Source organism: Patella vulgata, chromosome 4 (assembly GCF_932274485.2).
Source record: "Patella vulgata chromosome 4, xgPatVulg1.2, whole genome shotgun sequence".
NCBI classification, from domain to species: Eukaryota; Metazoa; Mollusca; class Gastropoda; family Patellidae; genus Patella; species Patella vulgata.
In genome coordinates this window covers 2,145,611-2,168,269 of record NC_065882.2, presented here as the reverse complement: position 1 = coordinate 2,168,269, position 22,659 = coordinate 2,145,611, and the positions used below count along the sequence as shown (strand labels likewise).

The following is a 22,659-nucleotide window of genomic DNA, read 5'->3' as shown; positions in this document are numbered from 1 at the left end:
GAATAGATCTCTGATCTAAATGGCTGCCATATTCAAAAATGAGTATACTGTTTTGTAATGCAGTTCTACTCCGTTTTGGGGGGTTGGATGGCTGAATGGTTAGCGTGCGGGCGCTGTATCATAAAGTCTGTCATTGAGTCGACTGGCGTGGTTTCGAATCCCCGGTCGTACTTGGCAAGGAGTAGGGTCGCCTGTCCAACCTCGTGGGTTTTCTCCGGGTCCTCCGGTTTCCTCCCACTGCTAAAGACCCCTACGCGCAAGCGAATTATGTAAATAAAATTAAACCAAATGTTAGTCCCGAAATGACCTAGTTTGTGTCGAGTGGACGTTAAACCCCATTTCTCTCTCTCTCTCTCTCTCTCTCTCTACTCCGTTTTACACACACAAGGACTAAATAAACTTTTTAAATTTTATTAAATGGAAGCAGAATAATAAATATTAACATAATTCGCGAAGTATACCCAGTGTTTTGGACAAAAATCGTAGATTTAGTTGCTTAAAATGTCCGTCAACTAGCTTAGTGTCTGTTCTCTAGGGCAGGAACTAACTGTAGCCTAAGTTTAGTATGCCACGTCACTTGACTTAATGACAGACCTTATGATGCCACGCCCCACCCCCCACACATAACATAACCCTTGACAGTAGGCCGTAGCGTCGCTGTCCTGGCAAAATTACCCCCATCACACACAACATGGCGTATATATAGCCTAATGCCCGCCCTCATTAGCTATATATACTTGTGTAGGACGATAAATACCATCGTATTTCGATTCTGTCCACTGCTAAAGACCCCTACGAGCAATCGAATAATTGATATAAAATTGAACCATATTTTAGTCCAAAAATAACCTAGTTTGTGTCGATTGGACCCCGCCTCCCCCCTCTCTCTCTCCCCCCTCTCTCTCTCTCCCTTCCGTTTTCTCGCTCTCTCCGTGATATAGAATTGAACCATGTTAGTCCAAAAATGACATTGTGTCGAGTGGACCTCCCCCCTCCCTCCTTTCTCCCCCCCTCTCTCTCTCTCTCCCTCTTTTCATTTCGTTACCTACAGTATATATATAGATATCTGTGTATACAAGTGTTTATGTGAAGGTCATTGTTAACCAGTTAACGTAGCCGTTGTCCTCTTAACCTGCTTCGGTATTTCACCTATGCGCTGGTAACATATAAGCTAGTTTTATAACAAATACAACATCATGCGCGTGTCCTGTAGTCCCGACATAAGTCAATGTAAGCCTGGCCAACTGACCAGCTTAATAATATTTTCAATAGCCAATACCCACCACCGTATATACGCTAAATACAACAGAACATAATATAAACAAATGCTGATGTAATACCCTATTTCTGATTGGTCGTTCTTAGCTTGAATCGTTCCGATTGGTTAAGCCGGACCGCACCCCCAATTCTATGAATGAACTGCTACTACGTTCACAACTTCTTACGATTAGATATAACTTCTAGAAAGCACAGAGAATACGAGACAATTCATACTTGGAGTTTTTATTACTTGGCCCCTTGACTCGTCTTACCCGTTTTATAGACGAACGAGTGTGAATTGAACGTTTGTTTACCTCTGACGTTACAACTGCTACTACTACGTCGACTACTATATATATATAAAAACTTTTATATAACAAGGAGATAAAAAAAATATATATATATATATCATACTACAAGAAGAAAAAAAAACTTTTAATACAATTTAATGAAAGATTGCTGTTATTCGATGGCTGCTCAGGACTCGTTTTTAAATGAAAGAAGTGCATTGACAGAGGAACAACAGTCTAAAGGGTAGGTTTAGTCTATTTACATATAAATGATGAGGTTAAAAGTGTGTGTGCAATAGATTTATCTAACGTCCACTTCCACTTAAGGGATATCGCCGAGGTTCACCGTGACTAAAATAAGTACTGATGCACAATTCACAAACTACGTTCTTTTCGACACAAAAAAAAACAACATCTATTTTTAAATGTTCTATGAAATTTTTTTTGTTTTTTTTTGGGGGGGGGGGGGAGGGGGAAGACCGAATAGTTAGCGCATGCATGCTGCATCATAAGGTCTTTCATTGAGTCAACTGTCGTGGTTTCGATTCCCCCTTTTTTTACGTGACAAGGAGTAGGTTTGCATATCCAACCTCGTGGGTTTTGTCTGGGTCCTCCGGTTTCCTCCCACTGCTAAAAGACCCCTACGCGCTAGCGAATTATTGAAATAAAATTGTGTCATGTGTTAGTCCCGAAATGACCTAGTTTGCGTCGAATGGACGTCAAACTCTCTCTCTAAAAATATTTTGAAAAAGAAAACAAATATTGGAAATTTAATATATGAAAAGTAACTTGTCGACCTACAAAAGTTTCCACGATACTTTGTGTTTATATTGCGCCATACTTTTGTGACATTTAAACGAAAAGAAATATTGACAATAAAAAAAACCCCAAAAAAAACAAATAACCCAATGACCTACAAATGTTCATTTATTTTATTATTTACGTTTAGATTTATTTTGTATTCTGAAATAATATTACGACACAAGCGGGAGATTGCATAAGATAAATGTAACCTTCGAATGCCTTAGCCCAAATCGAACAGTATTACATTTCATTAATGGCAGTCTTCCAGACTTATTGCGACGTTATTTAGTCTCGCTTTAAACACAAAAACAAGGGAGATGCTAATTGTAGGTCACTCGGAGAGGTTCGGGTGTCTCCGGAGTCCCAAAATGGCCGTTTTATATAAATGAGAATAGTGGGGAATACTAACCCGAACCCTAACCCGAACCCTTTTGAGAGGGGTAAAAGGTAAATTCGATCCGCTTTCTTTCTTCTAAAAAATAGGTTAGGATTTACAATTTGCAATTGCTCAATTGCGAACACGATTTAAATAGTAAATTCCATACATGTAGTTGTAACGACTTTTTGTCTCCATTCTCTTGCGTTTTATGACGTCAAGAAATTAAATATATTTATAAACTCCGAAACAAGAAGCGCCACTGTCCGGAAAATATTGTCCCTCGTAGCACATTGTATGGCGTATGCCCGTCTTCATTAGCCCAGTCGGAGCAGAACAGTAGAACGTTAAACCCCATTCCATTTCATTTCATTCTTATGACAATAACCGTGGTTTAATGATGCTGCTGTTTTGTTATCATATTTAGATTAGAGTTCTATAAAAACAACTGTGGTTTAAAGGCACATTATGAGAGATTAGATAAAGAGTTTAAATAGTTATAATAGTTTAAAAAAAAATAGAATATGCTGAAAATTTCAGTCACATTGCTCCACTCTGAACCGAGATATTGGCTTTTGAATTTTAGGCTAGCCGCGATCATCATTACTAAAGTTGGTATGATTAAAAATAGTCTCAATTATTCATTTGCACGTTTAATCATCCTACACAAAATGTATTCCAATCCAGTAAATATCTCAGGCTAGCGATGGCATCGAGGGTTGATTTTGGTCTGGATAAGTTAATTAATGTCTAATTAATAGTTTATATAACATTTCAGGCCTAAAGAAAGACCTACGATAGTCAGATTTAGTTCTTGAATAATAAATGTTTAATGATGCTACTGTTTCGTTATCTTGTTTCAATGGCATTTAGTAATTGAACTGGAATATACAGGTCACAATTCTATGGAATACAATTACTGCTTATTACTGAGTGACGTTTCGACTAGGCTTTTCTAGTCATTATGATACTGACTAGAGAAGCCGGATTGAAACGTCGCTCAGTAATAAGCAGTAATTGCATTCCATAAAATTGTGACGTGTATATTTTGGTTAACATATTCCGATATACACGTACAATATATTTATCAATATCAATATCATTTGCCGTTAATTATCAATATCATTTGCCGTTAATTACCAATATCATTTACCGTTAATTACCAATATCATGTACCGTTAATTATCAATATCAATATCATTTACCGTTAATAATCAATATCATGTACTTTTATTTATCTGTATCATGTACCGTTACCAATAACATGTACCGTTATTTACCAATATCATGTATTGTTAATTATCAATATCATGTTCTTTTATTTATCTCTATCATGTACCGTTATCTTTCCATATTGTAAGTTTATCTGTATGATATACTGACCTACTGACTCCACTACAATACAAACAGGTCTTGACCTCCAGTTTATTTTGGGTTTATTATGGTTTACCTATGTCAATCATAAACATACTTTCTGTCACCATAAAACACACAAAAATGTTCTCGACGAACTGTGGCAGTTCATGTCTATTTATAGGTTCACGTTCTCCCGGAAACTTCATATAATATTCATCTTTGGCGAACGTTTAGTTTATTTTAGTACTTGGTATATCCATGTTTAGGCTCTTATTTAAATGTGGTCGTTTATTGTCGTCACACTTGTCTGTCTACGTGTCCACTATTGATTTGAAAGTCAGACGCCATGTGTTTGTTTCTGAGATGATTTTCTGATAATTACCGTTGAAGTTAATGACCTTGGTCAATTTGAAAAAGCCAACATTATCTACAGAAGAATAAATTTGCGACAACCTTTGTTGACTCGCAAAACGACTTAGTTGCTTTGGGCGTATGATTCGTTGACTGGCAACCTATGGTGTTATTGTTTTATCTGTATTTGTACCCTCGGTGATTATTTCGGCTTTGGGCGTATGGTTCGTTGACTGGCAACCTATCGTGTTATTGTTTTATCCGTATGTCACCATACTACAATAATCAAAGGAACGTAATCCTCAGGGTTCGATTCAATCGAGACATATCTACAGATTGTATGCAGGTGGCGCTGGCTTGTTCATTACCTGTGTCAAGTTTGGCTAAATATCTGTCTCGATACTAAATATGTAGTCCATCGTATATGTGTAAATATTAAATATTTCGACATGGTGCATTATCGATTTTAAAAACACCCAAGTATGAGCCAAATGTCTAGACCAGGAACTAAAGGGGGTTAGCGCGTGTGCGTTGTATCATAACGTCTGTAATTGAGTCAACTGACGTGGTTTCGATTCCCCGGTTGTACGTGACAAGTAGTAGTAGGGTCGCCTGTCCAACCTCGTGGGTTTTCTCCGGGTAGTCCGGAAATAACCTAGTTTATGTCGAGTGGACGTTAAACCCTCTCTAATTGTGACGCAGTATTGATGCACCACTATCCAAGAAACAAGCGTGCCAAGTTTCATGTTGAACGTACTTGAATTGATAGAGCCGTCGGCCCTTTTCGAAAGGTTGCGCCCCGGAGAAGCACAACAACGAGATAAGTGGCGCTTGGGGAACAGTTCCCGACGAAACAAAATATTCCCGCACTTTTATTCCCAGGTTCATACGGGAGCAGTTCGGACGAACAGTCAAGTGACCTTTGCATTTGAAAAAGTGAAACTCATTAAAGAGAGGCGTTTGGGACGACAATATTATAAGTTTTGAAATGGAATGAAATGGGGTTTAACGTCCTACTTTTCTGTACAGGTTTCAGAAAAACTTTCAGAGGAATAACCCCAAATTCACCTGTATACATTCAAAGCCGCCCCCGACATTCAGACCATAAGTTATTCTGGGCATAGAATATCAAAGAGATTTACCGTTATAGGTTTATAAGTTATCTTATAACAACCCAATACCATCGTTGATACAATCCTTAAATCTGAACTCAACGATCGACTCCTACACATAACTTTAATAAGCTCCGAGATTAAAATAAAATAAACCCAACTTTGTATAAATATCTAATATTGGTCCGTGTATATTTACATCAAATCAATATCTGATGACATATGGTGCAAATGTAACAATGGTTATTAATAAAACTGTATAACTCTAGATGCGTGGGAAGGCCTTGAAGCGTCAGCCAAGATTGTAGCCGATATTGATTTCTGTTGCGTTCATTCAACTTTGACTGACGAATGGCAAACTATTCTGTTTAAACAGGAAATGTGATTTAATTAATCTTGCGAGTTATTACCTCTATAGGAAGCGACGTCCATGGGTTTGTCGCCGTGCAGGTGCTACATGAGGTTTCCACGCCTGCAAAAGGTCTGATAGAGAACGCACACGTAACTCTGCCCTTAAATCAGCAGGATTTCTCCTTCTAGGTTCCTAGTTAATTAGGGTGCGTTCGTTCGTTCCTAAAGTTTTACGTCCAATTCACCTGTGGTGATATCGCAGACAAGTGTTTCCTAAGAAACTTGCCAGAAGAAGCCACAAAAAAAGACACAATGTCTTTGCAGGGAAGCAACCAAGGTGAATTTCATCCAAAGGAGAAGCTCCGATTTGTTAAACATGCATTATGCAAGAGCAAAATCTGCTTATTACAAGTCTTTTTTTAGGCCTGAAATGTTATCTTAATTATCAATTAGACATTAATTAACTTATCCAGACCGTAATAAACTCTCGATGTCAAGGCTAGCCTTCGATGTAGGCTGGATTAGATTCCTATATGCCGCTAACGGCCAAAGATAATTAAATCAGAAAATAGTGGATAATCGAGACTATGCTGTCTATATTTATGATTTTAGTAATGTTAACCAAGACTATGCAAAAATTTCACCGGCTTCTTTCTCGGCTCATAGTGTATCAATTTGACTGAAATTTTCAGCAAATTACCTTTACACTATCTAGTTTTTAACTATTATAGCGAGAACTGCCATCTCTTTATCTTATCTCCCATAATGTATCTTTAAGTAGGGAGCTCGCAGAGGCTTTTAACCCAAAACACTAGCCAGTACCAGACAGAACTGTACAGAGCTGTGGACGCTTACGGCTGGTTTCCGGGTCCATTTACATGAACTGATATCTGTATTGTCGGTAGTGTTTTGCGTGCAGTGTGGTCCTCGTGTACTTACTATTAATGTTATAGGCCCGAATATCCCAACGGACCAAGTGTAATCGGATGTACCATAAGTTGTTAGACCAGGAGCTTGTTCCCAAACTTGTTGGTATGTCTATACCTGAGACAACTGGGTATCAATTGGTGGACTTCTATGTTGGATATGACGTCACAATTCCAAAATGGCGGCGATGACGCAATGTTCGGTTCTTTGTTCATATAGTACTCCTGTACTGGTTTTACAAAAATAAGATAAAAGTCTTTTAATGGTTGATTAATTCGTTATAATAATAATGTATCCATCGCTACATCAAAATGTCAACTGGCGTGGTTTCGATTCTCAGGTTATATGTGACAAGGAGTTGGGTCACCTATAGGTTAAACAACCTCATGGGTTTTCTCTTAGTCCTCCGGTTTCCTCTCAATGCTAAAGACACCACCTACACGCAGAAAAAAAAATGAACCATGTGTTAGTTCCGAAATGACCTGGTTTGTGTCGAGTGGACGTTAAACCCATCTCTCCTCTCTCTCTCTCTCTCACTCTCTCTTTCTCTCTCTCAGTCTCTCGGTATTTCTAAAATAAAAATGAAATTTTTCTTCTTGTATTTCAGATTTATATATAGAAATCAGTTACCGAGGGCGTATCGCAAGCAACTGACCATCCATTATTGTATAATTGGTCTACTGTGTCTGCTTATCTGCATACTAATTGGTGTAATAATAATCATTACGTCATCTCCGGACCAGATACTAGTAGAGCAACACAGAAGCCACACTAAGAGGCACCACCACTCGCGACCAAGCGAAGATAAAAAACACATTGGCGTCTTTACAGAGATCACCGAGTCCGAAACCCAGTCCATCATTAAATATCTAAAAGTCAATGCATCGTTAGAACTCTCTGATCCTACAACAGCCAGACCTAATTCAAATTTTGTTCACACTATCGAGCTGAAACTGGCTCCCAAAGAACAAGTTCTCAAATATCTTGACCATGATGGACCAATTCCTGTAAGGTCAGCCTTCGTCTCTATCTTTAAAGGTGCATCCGTTACACCAGTTGTAGAAGAATATGAAGTCGGCCCTCTTCCCAATATAACATATGCCCATTTGCTCAATACGACTTCACGACAGACTAGAATACCCTTCAACGTTAGACCATTTTCTATGGTAGAGTTCCGATCCATATATACCGATATATTACCAGTTGTAGCCAAGAAAGCCAACTTCCTGCTGAATGAGAGTTATGGTGCTGAATTTGGTAAGCACTGTGGTGACCGATGCTTGAGGTTTTCTATGACGCCCATTTCAAGTGCTTATCTGGCCAAAGGAGAACGTAAAGCATGGTTCTGGTTTGCATATGATTTAGAATTTTATACGCTGCATCCCTTAGACTTTCAATTCCTTGTTGATATGACTGATATTAATCCGGAAAATTGGCTGGTCCAAAGTGTCTGGTATTGCAGCACACTCTTTGGCTCACTTGATGAACTCCTGGACAAATATAGACAAAACACGATCAACAAAACTAAAGTACCTTATCCGGCCGTCAAAGAAGAAGAATTACTTACATCACTCCATCTGCGCGGCGAGGCTTTCCCAACACTCAACTTAGAAGCTCCTCGACAGTTTGAACCTAATGGACCCCGTTATTCAGTTGACGATGATGAAGTTACATATATGCAATGGAAATTCACCTATAAAATGTCACCAACGATAGGATTGCAGTTATTCAATATTCGATTTAAAGGCGAAAGAATTGCCTATGAACTTAGTATGCAGGAAATAGCTGTTCTGTATGCTGCAAACAGTCCAGCTTCCAGTATGTTATATTTTGCGGATAGCGCAGGTTTGTTTGGTACCAGAACACGTGGTCTGCTCCCAGGTGTCGACTGCCCAGATTATGCCCACTTCCAGGATATAGAGATATACACTTCTAATAATGGTGGCTACAGACGTTTTGAAAAGGCCATGTGTATTTTCGAACAGAACAATTTGATGCCCTTGAGAAGGCATAGAGCCTATGGTAAAATTGGTGCTTTTTATGGAGGACTTTTAGATATTAACTTAGTTGTGCGGATAGTCATTTCCGTAATTAACTATGACTATGTGACGGATTTTATCTTCCATACCAACGGAGCAGTTGAAGTAAAAGTTGCGTCTACTGGATATCTTGCTTCAGGATTCTATACACCAGCTGAAGACCAATACGGTACCCGGATAAGAGAAAACGTCATAGCGCACCTGCATCACCACCTCTTCCATTTTAAAGCTGACATAGATATCAAAGGAACAGCTAATCGTTTTTCAACATGGACAATCAAAACCGAAAACAAAACAGACGAGTGGTCTTCAGCTCCTCAAAACTGGCACATACAAACTAAGATCAAGAAGAGTTTGAAACAATCGGAGTTAAGTGCCGTTCATAAATATAACTTTAACCATCCCAAATATCTCATATTTTCTAATGCCAATCAAACTGATAAACTTGGTAATCAAAAATCATACCGTTTAAAAATAAATGGTATCTCCAAAATGAAGCTTCCTCGGGGTCAGGGGTTCGAGCCTTCCGTGTCGTGGTCCAGATACCAGATGGCAGTGACGAAACAAAAAGATGCTGAGTATACCAGTAGTTCTGTATATGCCATGTGGGATGCCAGGGATCCCGTGGTGAACTTCCAGAAATATCTCGATGATGATGAAAACATCGTAGATGAGGTGAGTACTATCTATGTTTATTTGTGTTGTTTTATCCTTTCAATTTACGAATTACCGGGGTCACCATCCCTTCCATTTAAGAATCAATGGAGCCATCACCGATTAACGCTTACAATATTTCATGAATTCGAACGGGCAGATAAATAATCGAAATGTTTTATCTTTGAGAGGGAACACGTGGCTAAGTGGGTAAGACGCTGGCTCGCTAGCCTGGAGATCGGGTGTTCGATCCCTGCATTGGCCGAGAAAGTTCATCCAGATTTTCCGGTGTGGTCCCCCCTTATCAGTGATGCAGGATGCAGGACGGAGGACCTGACAAGGACTGTCTAGTCGTTCGGAATTCGATATAAGAGTAGGCCATAGTGTCGCTGTCCGGGCAAAATTTCCCTCATAACACACTGTATGGCGTATGCCCGTCTTCATTAGCCCAGTGGGACGTTAAACCCCATTTCATTTCATTTCATTTATCTTTGAGACAAAAAGGCCGTTGAGTAATGGCAATATTATAGTACGCCAATCTGAATAAAACGCAGATCCTATTTTATTTCGTTTTACTTGTCTTTACTGCACCAGGATCTGGAAGAGTTGTTATATAACACGCGTTCTGGATGATGTGAGGGATTAGTCAATGAAACGATCTGTTACGGCGAGTTTTTGGCGTGAGGTGCACAGACCTGTGGGTAACCCACTAGCATCATCATATAGATCTATATTTTAATAATATACGACGCATTGGATGGCCGAATGGTTAGCACGTGCGCGTTGCATCATAAGGTCTGTCATTGAATCAACTGGCGTAATTTCGATTCCCCGGTTGTACGTGGCAAGGAGTAGGGTCGCCTGTCCAAACACGTGTTTTTTTTCCGGGTCCACCGGTTTCCTTCCACTGCTAAAGACCCCTACGCGCAAGCGGATTATTGAAATAAAATTAATCCATATGTTAGTCCCGAAATGACCTAGTATGTGTCATTCCTGAACATTGTAAAACAACACTTTATGAGAAAAGTGTAACGGACGTGTGCTTTATTCTTTATCATCAGATGGTGGGATGGGATGGGCATTCAAAGCGTGAAATAATGATACAGACATATCACAATAAATGCTTTGATCAATGAAATTGAATTACAATATGATCCCATTCTTTCATATAATAAAAATTGACATCACACGGGGTGTTGAATATCTCTCTTTACAAACCTTATAGTGTATGTATGCCTACGTAATTTAAAGACGATAATGGCATCACGGATTGCCAACTGTCACATTTCTTTAACAGGAACTTGACAAACCCCTCCTGCAAAAATTCCCGAATCTGCGTCTGATTTATATTATATCCTTTCATCTGTAAACGTGACATCAAACAAAAAAACCCGGACCCACTCAAACGCATCCGCATTTTATTTTCTTTACTTTACACCAATCGTTTAACACAACAATTGTCCTTAAAAATAACTGAAAGGACAACGTTGGAAAAGACTCAACCTTGACGACATCTTGTCAACATCCTGCTATATAGATATGTAGATACCTATAAAGGTCATTCATACTTTATGGTCGGTCTACTGGTTTTAAAACCATTCATAAAATAGTAACAATATAAAATATATAATCGTATCTGATTGAAACCCGAACATGTGAGTTACCACAAACATAGTTTACAATAATTAATCCAGCATTATAATAAGTAACGTTATGCAAACCTCGTGGGTTTTCTCCGGTACATTGTCGCTTTTCAAAACGGTAGGTGGGGTTATGGCCAAATGGTTAGCGCGTGCGCGTTGTGTCATAAGGTTTGTCATTGAGTCAACTAGCGTTGTTTCGATTCTGCGGTTGTACGTGACAAGGAGTAGGGTCGCCTGTCCAACCTCGTGGGTTTTCTCCGGGTCCTCCGGTTTCCTCCCACTATTAAAGACGCCTACGCGCAAGCGGATTATTGAAATAAAATGTACCCATATGTTTGTCCCGAAATGAAATAGTTTGTGTCGAGTGTTCTTCCCTCTCTCTCTCTCTCTCCCTCTCTCTCTCACCTCCAACCTCTCTCTATATTCCCCTGCTCTCTCTCTCCCTCTCTCTCTCACCTCCAACCTCTCTCTATATTCCCCTGCTCTCTCTCTCCCCCCTCTCTCACCTCCAACCTCTCTCTATATTCCCCCTCTCTCTCTCCCTCTCTCTCTCTCACCTCCAACCTCTCTCTATATTCCCTCTCTCTCTCTCTCTCTCTCTCCCTCTACCTCTATCTCTCTATATTCCCCGGCTCTCTCTCTCCCTCTCCCTCTACCTCTCTCTCTATATTCCCCTATTCCCCTGCTCTCTCTCCCCCCTCTCTCTCTCTCTCACCTCCAACCTCTCTCTATATTCCCCTGCCCTCTCTCTCCCCCCTCTCTCTCTCACCCTCTCTCACCTCCAACCTCTCTCTATATTCCCCCTCTCTCTCTCCCTCTCTCTCTCTCACCTCCAACCTCTCTCTATATTCCCTCTCTCTCTCTCTCTCTCCCTCTACCTCTATCTCTCTATATTCCCCGGCTCTCTCTCTCCCTCTCCCTCTACCTCTCTCTCTATATTCCCCTATTCCCCTGCTCTCTCTCCCCCCTCTCTCTCTCTCTCACCTCCAACCTCTCTCTATATTCCCCTGCCCTCTCTCTCCCCCCTCTCTCTCTCTCTCCCTCTACCTCTATCTCTCTATATTCCCTATTCCCCTGCTCTCTCTCTCTCTCTCTCTCTCTCTCTCTCTCTCTCTCTCTCACCTCCAACCTCTCTCTATATTCCCCTGCTCTCTCTCCCTCTCTCTCTCCCTCTACCTCTCTCTCTATATATTCCCCTGCTCTCTCTCTCTCCCTCTCTCTCCCCCTCTCTCTCTCTCTCCCTCTCTCTCCCCTCTCTCTCCCTCTACTTCTCTCTCTCTCTATCTCTATCTCACATTAGAATTCAATATTGACCCATTACAATCAATATTGATGTTGTTATCTTGCCGTGGCAATATGGGATCCTAATATCCAATATTTAAGACACAATTAACATTTTATAATCAGTACACGAGTCGTGTATTCTATGGTTTCGGGTGCCATTTTTAATGAACACCGAAAAACATATCCTATACATAATATTGCGAAAATAATTAAGCAATGAATGATTCACAAATGATAAAATAATAATAAATAAAACATATTTCACCGAACATAATTCATCCGAAATTACAATCATTTTTTTAAAAAAAAAAACCCGTATATAAATCACTTTATATACACTCATGTCACATTAAAATATTTGTTATAGACATTAACTCGTAAAACGTAACGACTCAACTAGATATATATCATCGATTGGGCCAATAGATAATAAAACGACTGTCTCTCAACATTAACAAAAAAAAGGCCTTGTTTTGTCTGGTACATTTGAAATAAGGACATTGGGTGTGGGAACGAAGAATTGTCAGTAAAAGTCTGTTTAGGTGAAGTTTTGATTGGGGGTGGGTTCTAGAAAATTACAGGCCCCGTGCGTATTATAACATAATAATTGCTTTTTACATACGTCATACTACAAAGGAGGTGTGTGATAAGCTGGCTCAATAAGCAGGAAGTCCCGGACACGAGTTAACTTAAGTTTGAGAATGCTTTGTGAAATGAAAAAGGGTTTAACGTCCTACTGTTCTATTCCTATGCTGGGCTAATGGGGACAGCATACGTCATACAGTGTGCTAATACAGTGTGCCATGAGAAAAACTTTGCCCGGGCAGCGGCACTATGACCTACTCTTATATCGAATTCCAACTGTCAAGGGATCTTTTACGTGCACGTAAAAGTATACACGGTACCTCGGTTTTTCGTACCATCCGAACAACTAGATAGATGGCCTTGTCATGCCCTCCGTCCTGTAATATTGACAAGGAGGAAACCACGTCGAAAAAATCCCGATGAACTTTCTCGGGCAATGCAGGCATCGAACACGTGACCTCCAGACACGTGACCTCCAGGTTAGCGAGCCAGCGTGCCATCGAACACCCGACCTCCAGGCTAGCGAGCCAGCGTGCCATCACTTAGCCACCGTGGCTCCCTAGCCCGGAACACATCTGTCCGGGAAAAAAACATCTCACAGCACACTGCATAATCTGTCTTTTTCATTAGCCCCGTTGGTGTAGAACAGTGGGACGTTAAACCCCATTTCATTTATTTTCTCCGCTCAGCACTATGTATGCTGTATGCCCATCTTCATTAGTGCAGTCGGAGCAGAACAATAGGACGTTAAACCCCATTTCATTTCATTTCCGTTGGTGTAGACCAGTGGGACGTTAAACCCCATTTCATTTCATTTATTTTCTCCGCTATTATGCACGCGATACTCCTCGCTGTCCCACTGACACAAATAGCCGATGCTCCATTTGGCAGCTCTCCTAGTTAGTCGAAAGTTCAGCTAACGGTAAGAAGGGCATAGAATGTAATTCATAAACATTCCTTGTTTCATGTCGAGGTTTAAATGTCGAGAAAAAATAATGAAAGTAAACGAGCCAATTGTCGCTGTGGTTGAATGGTTAATGCTCTTTTAACTCTGGGTAGGACATTAACACCATGGTGTTTTGTGATATTAAGTGCAATATGTTGTTTAAAGGGATAAGAGAGAGAAATGGGGTTTAACGTCTACTCGACACAAACTAGGACATTTCGGGACTAACATATGGTTTAATTTTAATTCAATAATTCGCTTGCGCGTTGGGGGCTTTACCAGTTGGGGGAAACCGGAGGACCCGGAGAAAACCCACGAGGTTGGACAGGCGACCCTACTCCTTGACACGTAAAACCGGGGATTCGAAACCACGCTAGTTGACTCAATGACAGGCCGTATGATTTAAAGCGATAAACAGTCGGATATGTAGATATTCTGACTCAATGACAGACCTTATGATACAACGCGTGTTAAAACTAAACGGGGGTTTGAATGGTCATAAGGTCTGTCGTTGAGTCAACTGGCGTAGTTTTGAGTTTGGAGTAATTTGACTGAAATTTTCAGCATGTTCTATTTACGTTATCTATCTTTTACAGCGAGAACTGTCAACTCTTTATCTAATCTTCCATAATGTTCCTTTAAATCAAAGAAAAATTAAATTAAATTTCTATGTAGTAAAGACGACTTAACTGAATGGGGTCGAATGGTTAGCACGTGCGCGCTGTATCATAAGGTCTGTCGTTGAGTCAACTGGCGCGGTTTTGATTCCCCGGTTGTACGTGACAAGGAGTAGGGTCGCCTGTCCAACCTAGTCGGTTTTCTCCGGGTAAGGTTTCCTCCCGCTGCTAAACACCCCTACGCGCAAGCGAATCATTGAAATAAAATTGAACTGTATGTATGTCCTGAAATGACCTGGTTTGTGTCTAAACGGCCAAGAGTGATTTATTAGGATTAGTAGACCTTTTGTTGATCTGTGTCCAAGTATTTTTGTTATTATTATTATTTCGTCGAGCGTGAAAGGCTACTTAGTGATTTATTTGAGTGTTAGGTGATAATGAACATGTAGAAACCCATTCGGTGTAGATCTATGTAGTTTTATGGTTAGTGCTAAATGATAAGGCCAGCTCAATTTTTCGTCATAGGTCACGAGATGTAAAACAACTAGGGCTAGCGCTAATCCCAATCCTAACCCTAACCTTGGACCTAGCCCTAATGCTTACCCTAAACCTAACCTACAAACTCGCCAACGTGCCCTAACCTTATTTGCAGCTCAGATACCTTGACAAAAATTGAGCTGGCCTTAACTTTTAGATTTAGCCCTAGTTTTATAACATGGCGCGTTCCTATTTATGACCTTTTCAAGGTGGATAAACGGTCGCCGGGAGATCTAATATATGTCATATTCTTTAGCTGTATTTTATAATACAAAATGTTGAGTCAGCAAAATAAATGGCTATTGGAATTGTTATGGTATGTACACATGCATACATGACATTAAAGTTCTGATAGTTGGTCGTGTGCCATCATTTCGAGAGTGGATCTACATCTGGTAGACATGTCGGCCATTTTAACCTGCCTCCATCATTTAAAATAACAGTAATTTGGTTGGAGCTAAAAGTACAGCAATTATTATATTTTGAAGCTCTGGCAATTCTCGATTTATTATAAAGTTAAAGGTTGCATTCTATTCCAACTACACGGTAGTTATTTCCGATACACGTAGGGCTAATATGGTATATATGCTAGACACCCAATCTTACTAGCAAAATACTGCTACAAAAACCCATGAGTCGCACATTGGACAAAACTGTAATTGGCAACGCTTGGGGGCCTTGTAAATGAAATGGGGTTTAACGTCCTACTGTTCTGCTCCTAACCCGGGCTAATGAAGACGGGCATACGCCATACAGTGTGCTATGAGGGAAATTTTGCCCGGGCAGCGGCACTATCGCCTACTCTTATATCGAATTCCAACTGCCAAGGGATCTTTTACGTGCATTCCAATGTATACACGGGACCTCGGTTTTTCGTCTCATCCGAAAGACTAGAACAGCTGTCCTTGTCAGCCCCTCCGCCCTGCATCACTGATAAGGGGAAACCACGTCGGAAAATCCAGATGAACTTTCTCGGCCAATGCAGGGATCGAACACCCGACCTCCAGGCTAGCGAGCCACCGTGGCTCCCCGAGGGCCTTGTAAAAGGTTAAGAGGAAAACGATCTGATTAAAATACAGATCTATATTTCGTTTCGTTTCGTTATTTTATACTTTCAATGGTCTCTACTACATAAAGATCTGAACGGTTGTAGTGGAATGTCGCGTCAGATGTCATACGAGCGTCTCTTGAGCCTATGACGTCAGATATTTGATAAACCAATCAACGTTGATGTTCCTGGTGGGTTACCTAAAATTCCATGCACCTCACGTAAAAAACTCATTTCATTGGCTAATCCCTCACATCATCCTGAACGCGGGTTATATAACAACTCTTCCAGATCCTTGTGTAGTAGTAAAGACGAGTAAAGCGAAATTTTAAACTATAAAAAAACGAAACGAAATAGGATCTGTGTTTTAATTAGATGGAGATGAATACGAATACAAAATATGCTCAATTTCGCGCAGTATTTACAAACATGACATGATGACTCGATTTGTGGGCCTCTTGTGATGGGCCTTGTTTGCCGGGCCTTGTTTGCCGGGCTGCTGTGGAATCAAATAAAAGATTATCCACTGTTAATTATTGGTTATTATATCGTCTGCTAAAAATATATGTAGACTTCGATATAAGAGTAGGCCGTTAATAAGTTAACCTTTTCTCATGAGATGCAGAGACAAGGATTAAAACTTAAAGGTCCAGTTATCCGAAATCCTTTGTCTTTTAGATTCTTTTTGTTACTGTTTTGTAAATCTATGTAAATGGTTTCACTATGAATTTCATATATATTGACCTCAAGTTTACTAAATGACGTTAAATAAAAATATTTCACACACACCATTGTCTGCGATATCACCTCGGTGGAAGCGGTCATTAAATAAAGCCACTTCACACACTCACCGTTGGTGGCAGTGGACGTAAAACCCGAGAAACGAACGAACTAAATGACGATAAATAAATCTATTTCACACACACTAAATGTCATTGTGCTTGATAACAATCAGAGTAATTTGAATGAAATTTTCAATAAATTAATTTTACATTATTTATTTTCGAACTATTATAGTAAGAATGGCTAGCTCTTTATCTAAATCTTACATAATGTATCTTTAATTGACTAGACTAAAACAATATTTTAAAATATATATATTTGTCCAAATCTTACATAATGTATCTTTAATTGACTAGACTAAAACAATATTTTAAAATATATATATTTGTATAAACAAACCATTTGGAATGCTTATGAATTTTATCTAATGGCTTAAAATGAAACGTAGTGAAATATAATTTCAATTTATTTTTCAAAGCCATACAGTTAGAGCAATAGTTTTTGTTATGCGCTGCCCTCGCTTGAAAATTTACTTTTGCCTTGATGTGACATTTCATACAGGAAAATCTATTAATTAAGTCTGAGATTTCCTAGGTGTTTCATGGCAGAAAAATAAGGTTGTTATTTTAATGTTTTTAAAAAAGTTTTTATTTATATAGTCAAAAAGTGATGGGTAATTGTAATTAATTACATTGCTAAAAGGAGGAAACGAATTGTAATGATAACATTAAAAAAGTAATGGTAATGTAATTAATTGCATTGGCAATGTAATGGCCCAGCTCTGAGTATGACAACACCCCCGCAAAAGCACATATTTCGGTTTGTAGTATGAATGCTTCTGTACTCTTCAGGCCTTATCTGGCCATCATGTCTGCTCCGACATTTCCCGCCAATTTCATGAATGCACTTGATATCCGATTGTAGCGAACGCGTCAAAACATTCACATATTTCTCAACATTTGGCAAAGTTCCAAAATATGTCGGCCAACAATAACACACATTTCTCAAATAATGAAAACAAATATGGCGAATATTGAAGGGAAGAAAGGCTGACTGACGTAGGTGTGGGATAGGTCGGCCATTAGGTGCAACATACCGTGAGTAACAATAAAACGATTAAAGCACCTTTGATTGTTATAAGATGGAATCGTGAATTAATATTTATATAACTGTATATAATGTTTATATAAAGGGGCTTTATTAATGTAATAAACATTAAAAGGGCTTAATCAATCTGTATGTAATCAACATTAAAGGTACTTTATCAATCTGTCTTACGCATAAATATATCAAGAAGAAGGCGGACATGGGATTTAACGTCCCGCTTTTCTGGATAATGAAGACTGACAAACGTCACGCAGGGTACTATGAGAGAATTGTGGCTGGGTGGTAGCGTTTCACTGGCTCAACTTTGAATTTCAGCAACCATTGGTTCTTTGGCGTGCACGTCAACGGCTTTCCTCGCTAGCCCACACCATCCAGCAGAGCTAGGCCCCTCCTACCAGCGTTGTTAGGCACCACCGTTCAGCATTACTAGACCCTCCTTCCAGCATTACTAGGCCCCACCGTCCAGCAGGACTAAGTCCCTCCATCCAGCATAGCTAAGCCCCTCCGTCCAGCATTGCTAGCCCCATCCTTCCAGTTATGCTAAGAATATATTATATTGCTTAAAGATTTAGATAAAAGCTGGCCTTGCTATAATAGTTCAAAAATACATAATGCAAAATCAATATATCAAAACTTTCACCCAAATTACTTTATTCTGAGCCAAGGTATCACTATTTAGAACTTTGACAATATGTGGCATTAATTGTTTATTATCGTGACAACGCTACTTGTTATTCGAGACCAATCCTCACTTCTCCATTTTTAAATTAAATCATTAAATTGCCGAACCGTTCTAATCTACTTAAAATCGGAGCCACCCAATGCCCTAGATAGTTGATTATGGCCTTGCCATGGTCGAAATGTCAGACGCCTGTGCCTGTTAGTCACGAGCGTATAAAGTAAAGTTTTAACCAATAGACGACCCCAGAAGAAAGTTTCGACCTAATCGTATAATAGCTGCGTATTTCAAGCTCGGGTTTGATTTGTCAGGGACTTGCCTGACATAAATATATCCAATGAAATCGTTATCTAAATGAAATGAATGAAATGGGTTTAACACCCTATTTCATCACCCAATAACACATTCTATAGTAGATATCGCCTGTGTCATAAATTTACATGAATTTTATCGGTCAATCTAAAAGGAACTACTTTTTTTATTTTCAAAGAACAGTTCATTTTTTATTAAAAGTATTTTCTTTCTTATTAAAAAGAAACTATTTTTATTTAATTGACCTTGATGGAAAAACTGGGTCAATATGAAGGACTTTGCAATGGTTGAATTGCTGTCAAAAAATGATTTATCACTACGCCGTAATGTAATCAGGTTCCGTAAAAGTGAAATCTATAGCAAAGAATTATATTTATTTATTTGTGCATGTAAGAAGGGATTGGGTGATAAATAAAATCTCCTACTCGTTTTTCATTGTATATCAATAAATATCAACACTAGTCGATAAAGTAAAAACGAGGCTCGTTTTTGTTACATTATCGACTTGTGTTCATATTTTTGATATCAATAAAGACTCGTAGGAGATTCTCTGTATCCTGCGCCTAAAGGTTCTAATGTTTCAAGGAAGACAGATTATTGTTTAAGAAAACAAACCCACATAAAAAAAACCAAATCAATCTCCAAATAGTCGTAAATTTGTACAACACTGAAATCAGTCTTTCAGATGTGCGCTGGTGTTTTCTGATCGAAACATCTGCACTAGAATAAACTAACTCAGCAGCTGTTCATTATCGACCCCCACAAGCTAGTTTCATATTTATGTGTTTAGTCATCATCGATTGCTATTATATGTCACTTTTGTGAAAACTGGGCTATTATTTTCAGATCCATATGTAATTGCTCACTTTTTGAGGCAGCAAATAAATCAAAACGCCCCCGCTTCTTGATTTAGATCTTGTTCTAATGGCGGGCTAATGACATGTGGTATAATGTCAAAGATATTTTAATTTATGGATGGGTAGGGGTGGGGGTGGGTGCAGGCAGATTGATTACCATAACACATGCGTGCTGTATCATTAGGTCCGTCATTGAGTCAACCGGTGTGGTTTCGATTCCCCGGTTGTACGTGACAAGGAGTAGGGTCGCCTGTCCAACCTCGTGGGTTTTCTCCGGGTCTTCCAGTTTCCTACCACTGAAAAAGACCTCTACGCGCAATCGAATTATTCAAACGTTAAACCCCATCTCTCTCTCTCTCTCTCTCTCTCTCTCTATATATATATATATATATATATATATATATATATATATATATACATGTATGCTCAATTATTTTTGTATGAATAAAACCAAATTCCATAAATTTTCATAGCGATATCTTGAATCGTTTGTGAGATGTGCCCAGGATTTATAAATGCACACCAAAAAATAAATCAAAATGCTAATTATTAAAAGGCATAATAACTATGTAAATAGAACTTGAAATGAAATGGGTTTGAACGTCCTCTGCTTGTCTTCTGCATCAAGGTGAATGTCTAGTAATGTAACAGCTGCCACCCAACGACGACTAAACGAATGCACACACTGCGATTTTACATTAAGATACGCGCGCCAATGTTACCTAATACGATGGATATATTTTTTATATCCGTATCACCATAACCGTGTTAGTGCTTACACACATATTCGAATTTTTACCATTCAGTAAACCATGCCAGTGAAAACTAATGCAATTTAATCGGTGTTTGTACGCCCATAACTGACATGGTTTCGATTCCCCGTGTGTACGTGACAATGTATATGGTCGCCTGTCCAACCTCGTGGGATTTCTCCGGTTCCCCCGGTTTCCTCCCACTACTAAAGACTCATACGCGCAAGTGAATTATTGAAATAAAAATCGAACCATATGTTAGTTCCGAAATGACAAATGACCTAGTTTGTGTTGAATAGGCGTTAATCTCTTATACCGTTCGAGAGTAAGAATTAAAGATGCATTATGTATGCGTGCTCCTTATTGTATCATAAGGTTTGTCATTGAGTCAACTTGCGTGGTTTCGTTTCCCCGGTCGTACGTGACAAGGAGTAGGGTCGCCTGGGTTTTCTCCGTGTCCGCCGGCTTCCTCCTACTGCTAAAGACCCCTACCATATGTTAGTCTCTCTCCCCCCTATCTCTCTCTCTCTTTCTCTCTCTCACACACACACACACTCTCTATTTCCCCTCTTATTATCATTATTATCTCTCTCTCTCTCTCTCTCTCTCTCTCTCTCTGTGTATCTCGAAAGAATTTTGGAATCCACTTGTTACAATTCTGTCTGGGTCAAATTAAATATAGTAATTCAATATGTATGTAGTACATATTTCACTTTGTCATAGACAGAATAAAAAATAAAGCGACACGAAATATTTATAATGATATAGGTAAGGTCAGGACAGGTGAGACAATGTTTATTTAATATTTTCATTGCATCATCTGTCTCTTCATCCAGTCTACCGTATCTAAAAGAGTGTTTTATCGGTTGTATAGCGAAAAAGACAGCATACCGTCACTTAGTATCTCAAATAATATTTTGTATTTTGTAAAAACAAAAACACGTATTGTTAAATCATTATCATTTGGCAATTACCAATGGCTATATATGGTACATTTCACCTGCACGTTATTTTTATAAAATAAAAGTTCAGACACCGCATAATACCGCTTGGGACACTGGTCTCTCCATTTCCAGATGAAGACTGACGGGTTTATTTGTGTGTAGTGCAGTCCTCCTGTGCTTACTATCTTTATAATAAAATTAAATTTACCTCTTTGAATCCGGAACATGATTATATAACATCATTTTTATATACCATTATTTTTTCTATTTACAGGATTTGGTTTCGTGGATCACCCTAGGTACTTATCATATACCTCAAACAGAACACATGCCAAATACTCCAACAGTAGGTGGTCATCTCTCATTTATGTTGACACCATTTAATTATTTTGAAGAAGACCCTTCTATGTCTTCCCGAGATGCCATTCGGATTTCCCCGAAAGACAAAAAACGCCCACTCGATGGGGCTAATGTTGAAAGGTATGGAATGCCTACTGAAACATCTTGTGTTAAAGACAGCGAATCGCTGGAAAACATGTTAACGAATAGCAGTCGTTTCTTATTCTTCTAAAGACAGAAAGTGTGCGATGCGAAAATGAACATTAACTTTGATAAAAAAAAGTTTGCCAAACTTTGAAACTTATCTCATTAAACCATGACTAAAACCCTAGAACTAGTAGAGATATGGGATGTTGTTGTTGTTTATTATTAAAACAATAGTCCGACAACCATTGTTCCAAGTTGGTGACAGAAGATCTGTTTAAATAAACTATGACGGCTTCATTATTAAATATGAAGTGAGCTACATGGGCCTAGTGCTATTTATATATTAATATATTTTGTGCAATCTGATTAAAACACAGATCCTATTTCGTTTCGTTTTTTTTATTGTTAAAAATTTCGTTTTACTTGTCTTTACTACACTAGGATCTGAAAGAGTTGTTATATAACACGCGTTCTGGTTGATGTGGGGAATTAGCCAATGAAATGGTGACATTTTGGCGTGAGTTGCATGGAACTGTGGGTAACCCACTAAAACATCAAC

At 39.1% G+C, this 22,659-nt stretch overlaps 1 protein-coding gene across 1 annotated transcript; it reads left to right on the top strand.

The window, feature by feature from the left end:
* The first annotated feature begins 1,474 nt into the window (after nt 1–1,474).
* On the top strand, nt 1,475–22,417 carry LOC126819690 (putative amine oxidase [copper-containing]). Its single transcript, XM_050547880.2, has 3 exons — nt 1,475–1,794; nt 7,435–9,541; nt 21,889–22,417. The coding sequence occupies exons 1-3, from the start codon at nt 1,709–1,711 to the stop codon at nt 22,183–22,185; spliced, it is 2,490 nt and encodes an 829-aa protein (XP_050403837.1). The 5' UTR covers nt 1,475–1,708; the 3' UTR covers nt 22,186–22,417.
* Nucleotides 22,418–22,659: the final 242 nt, after the last annotated feature.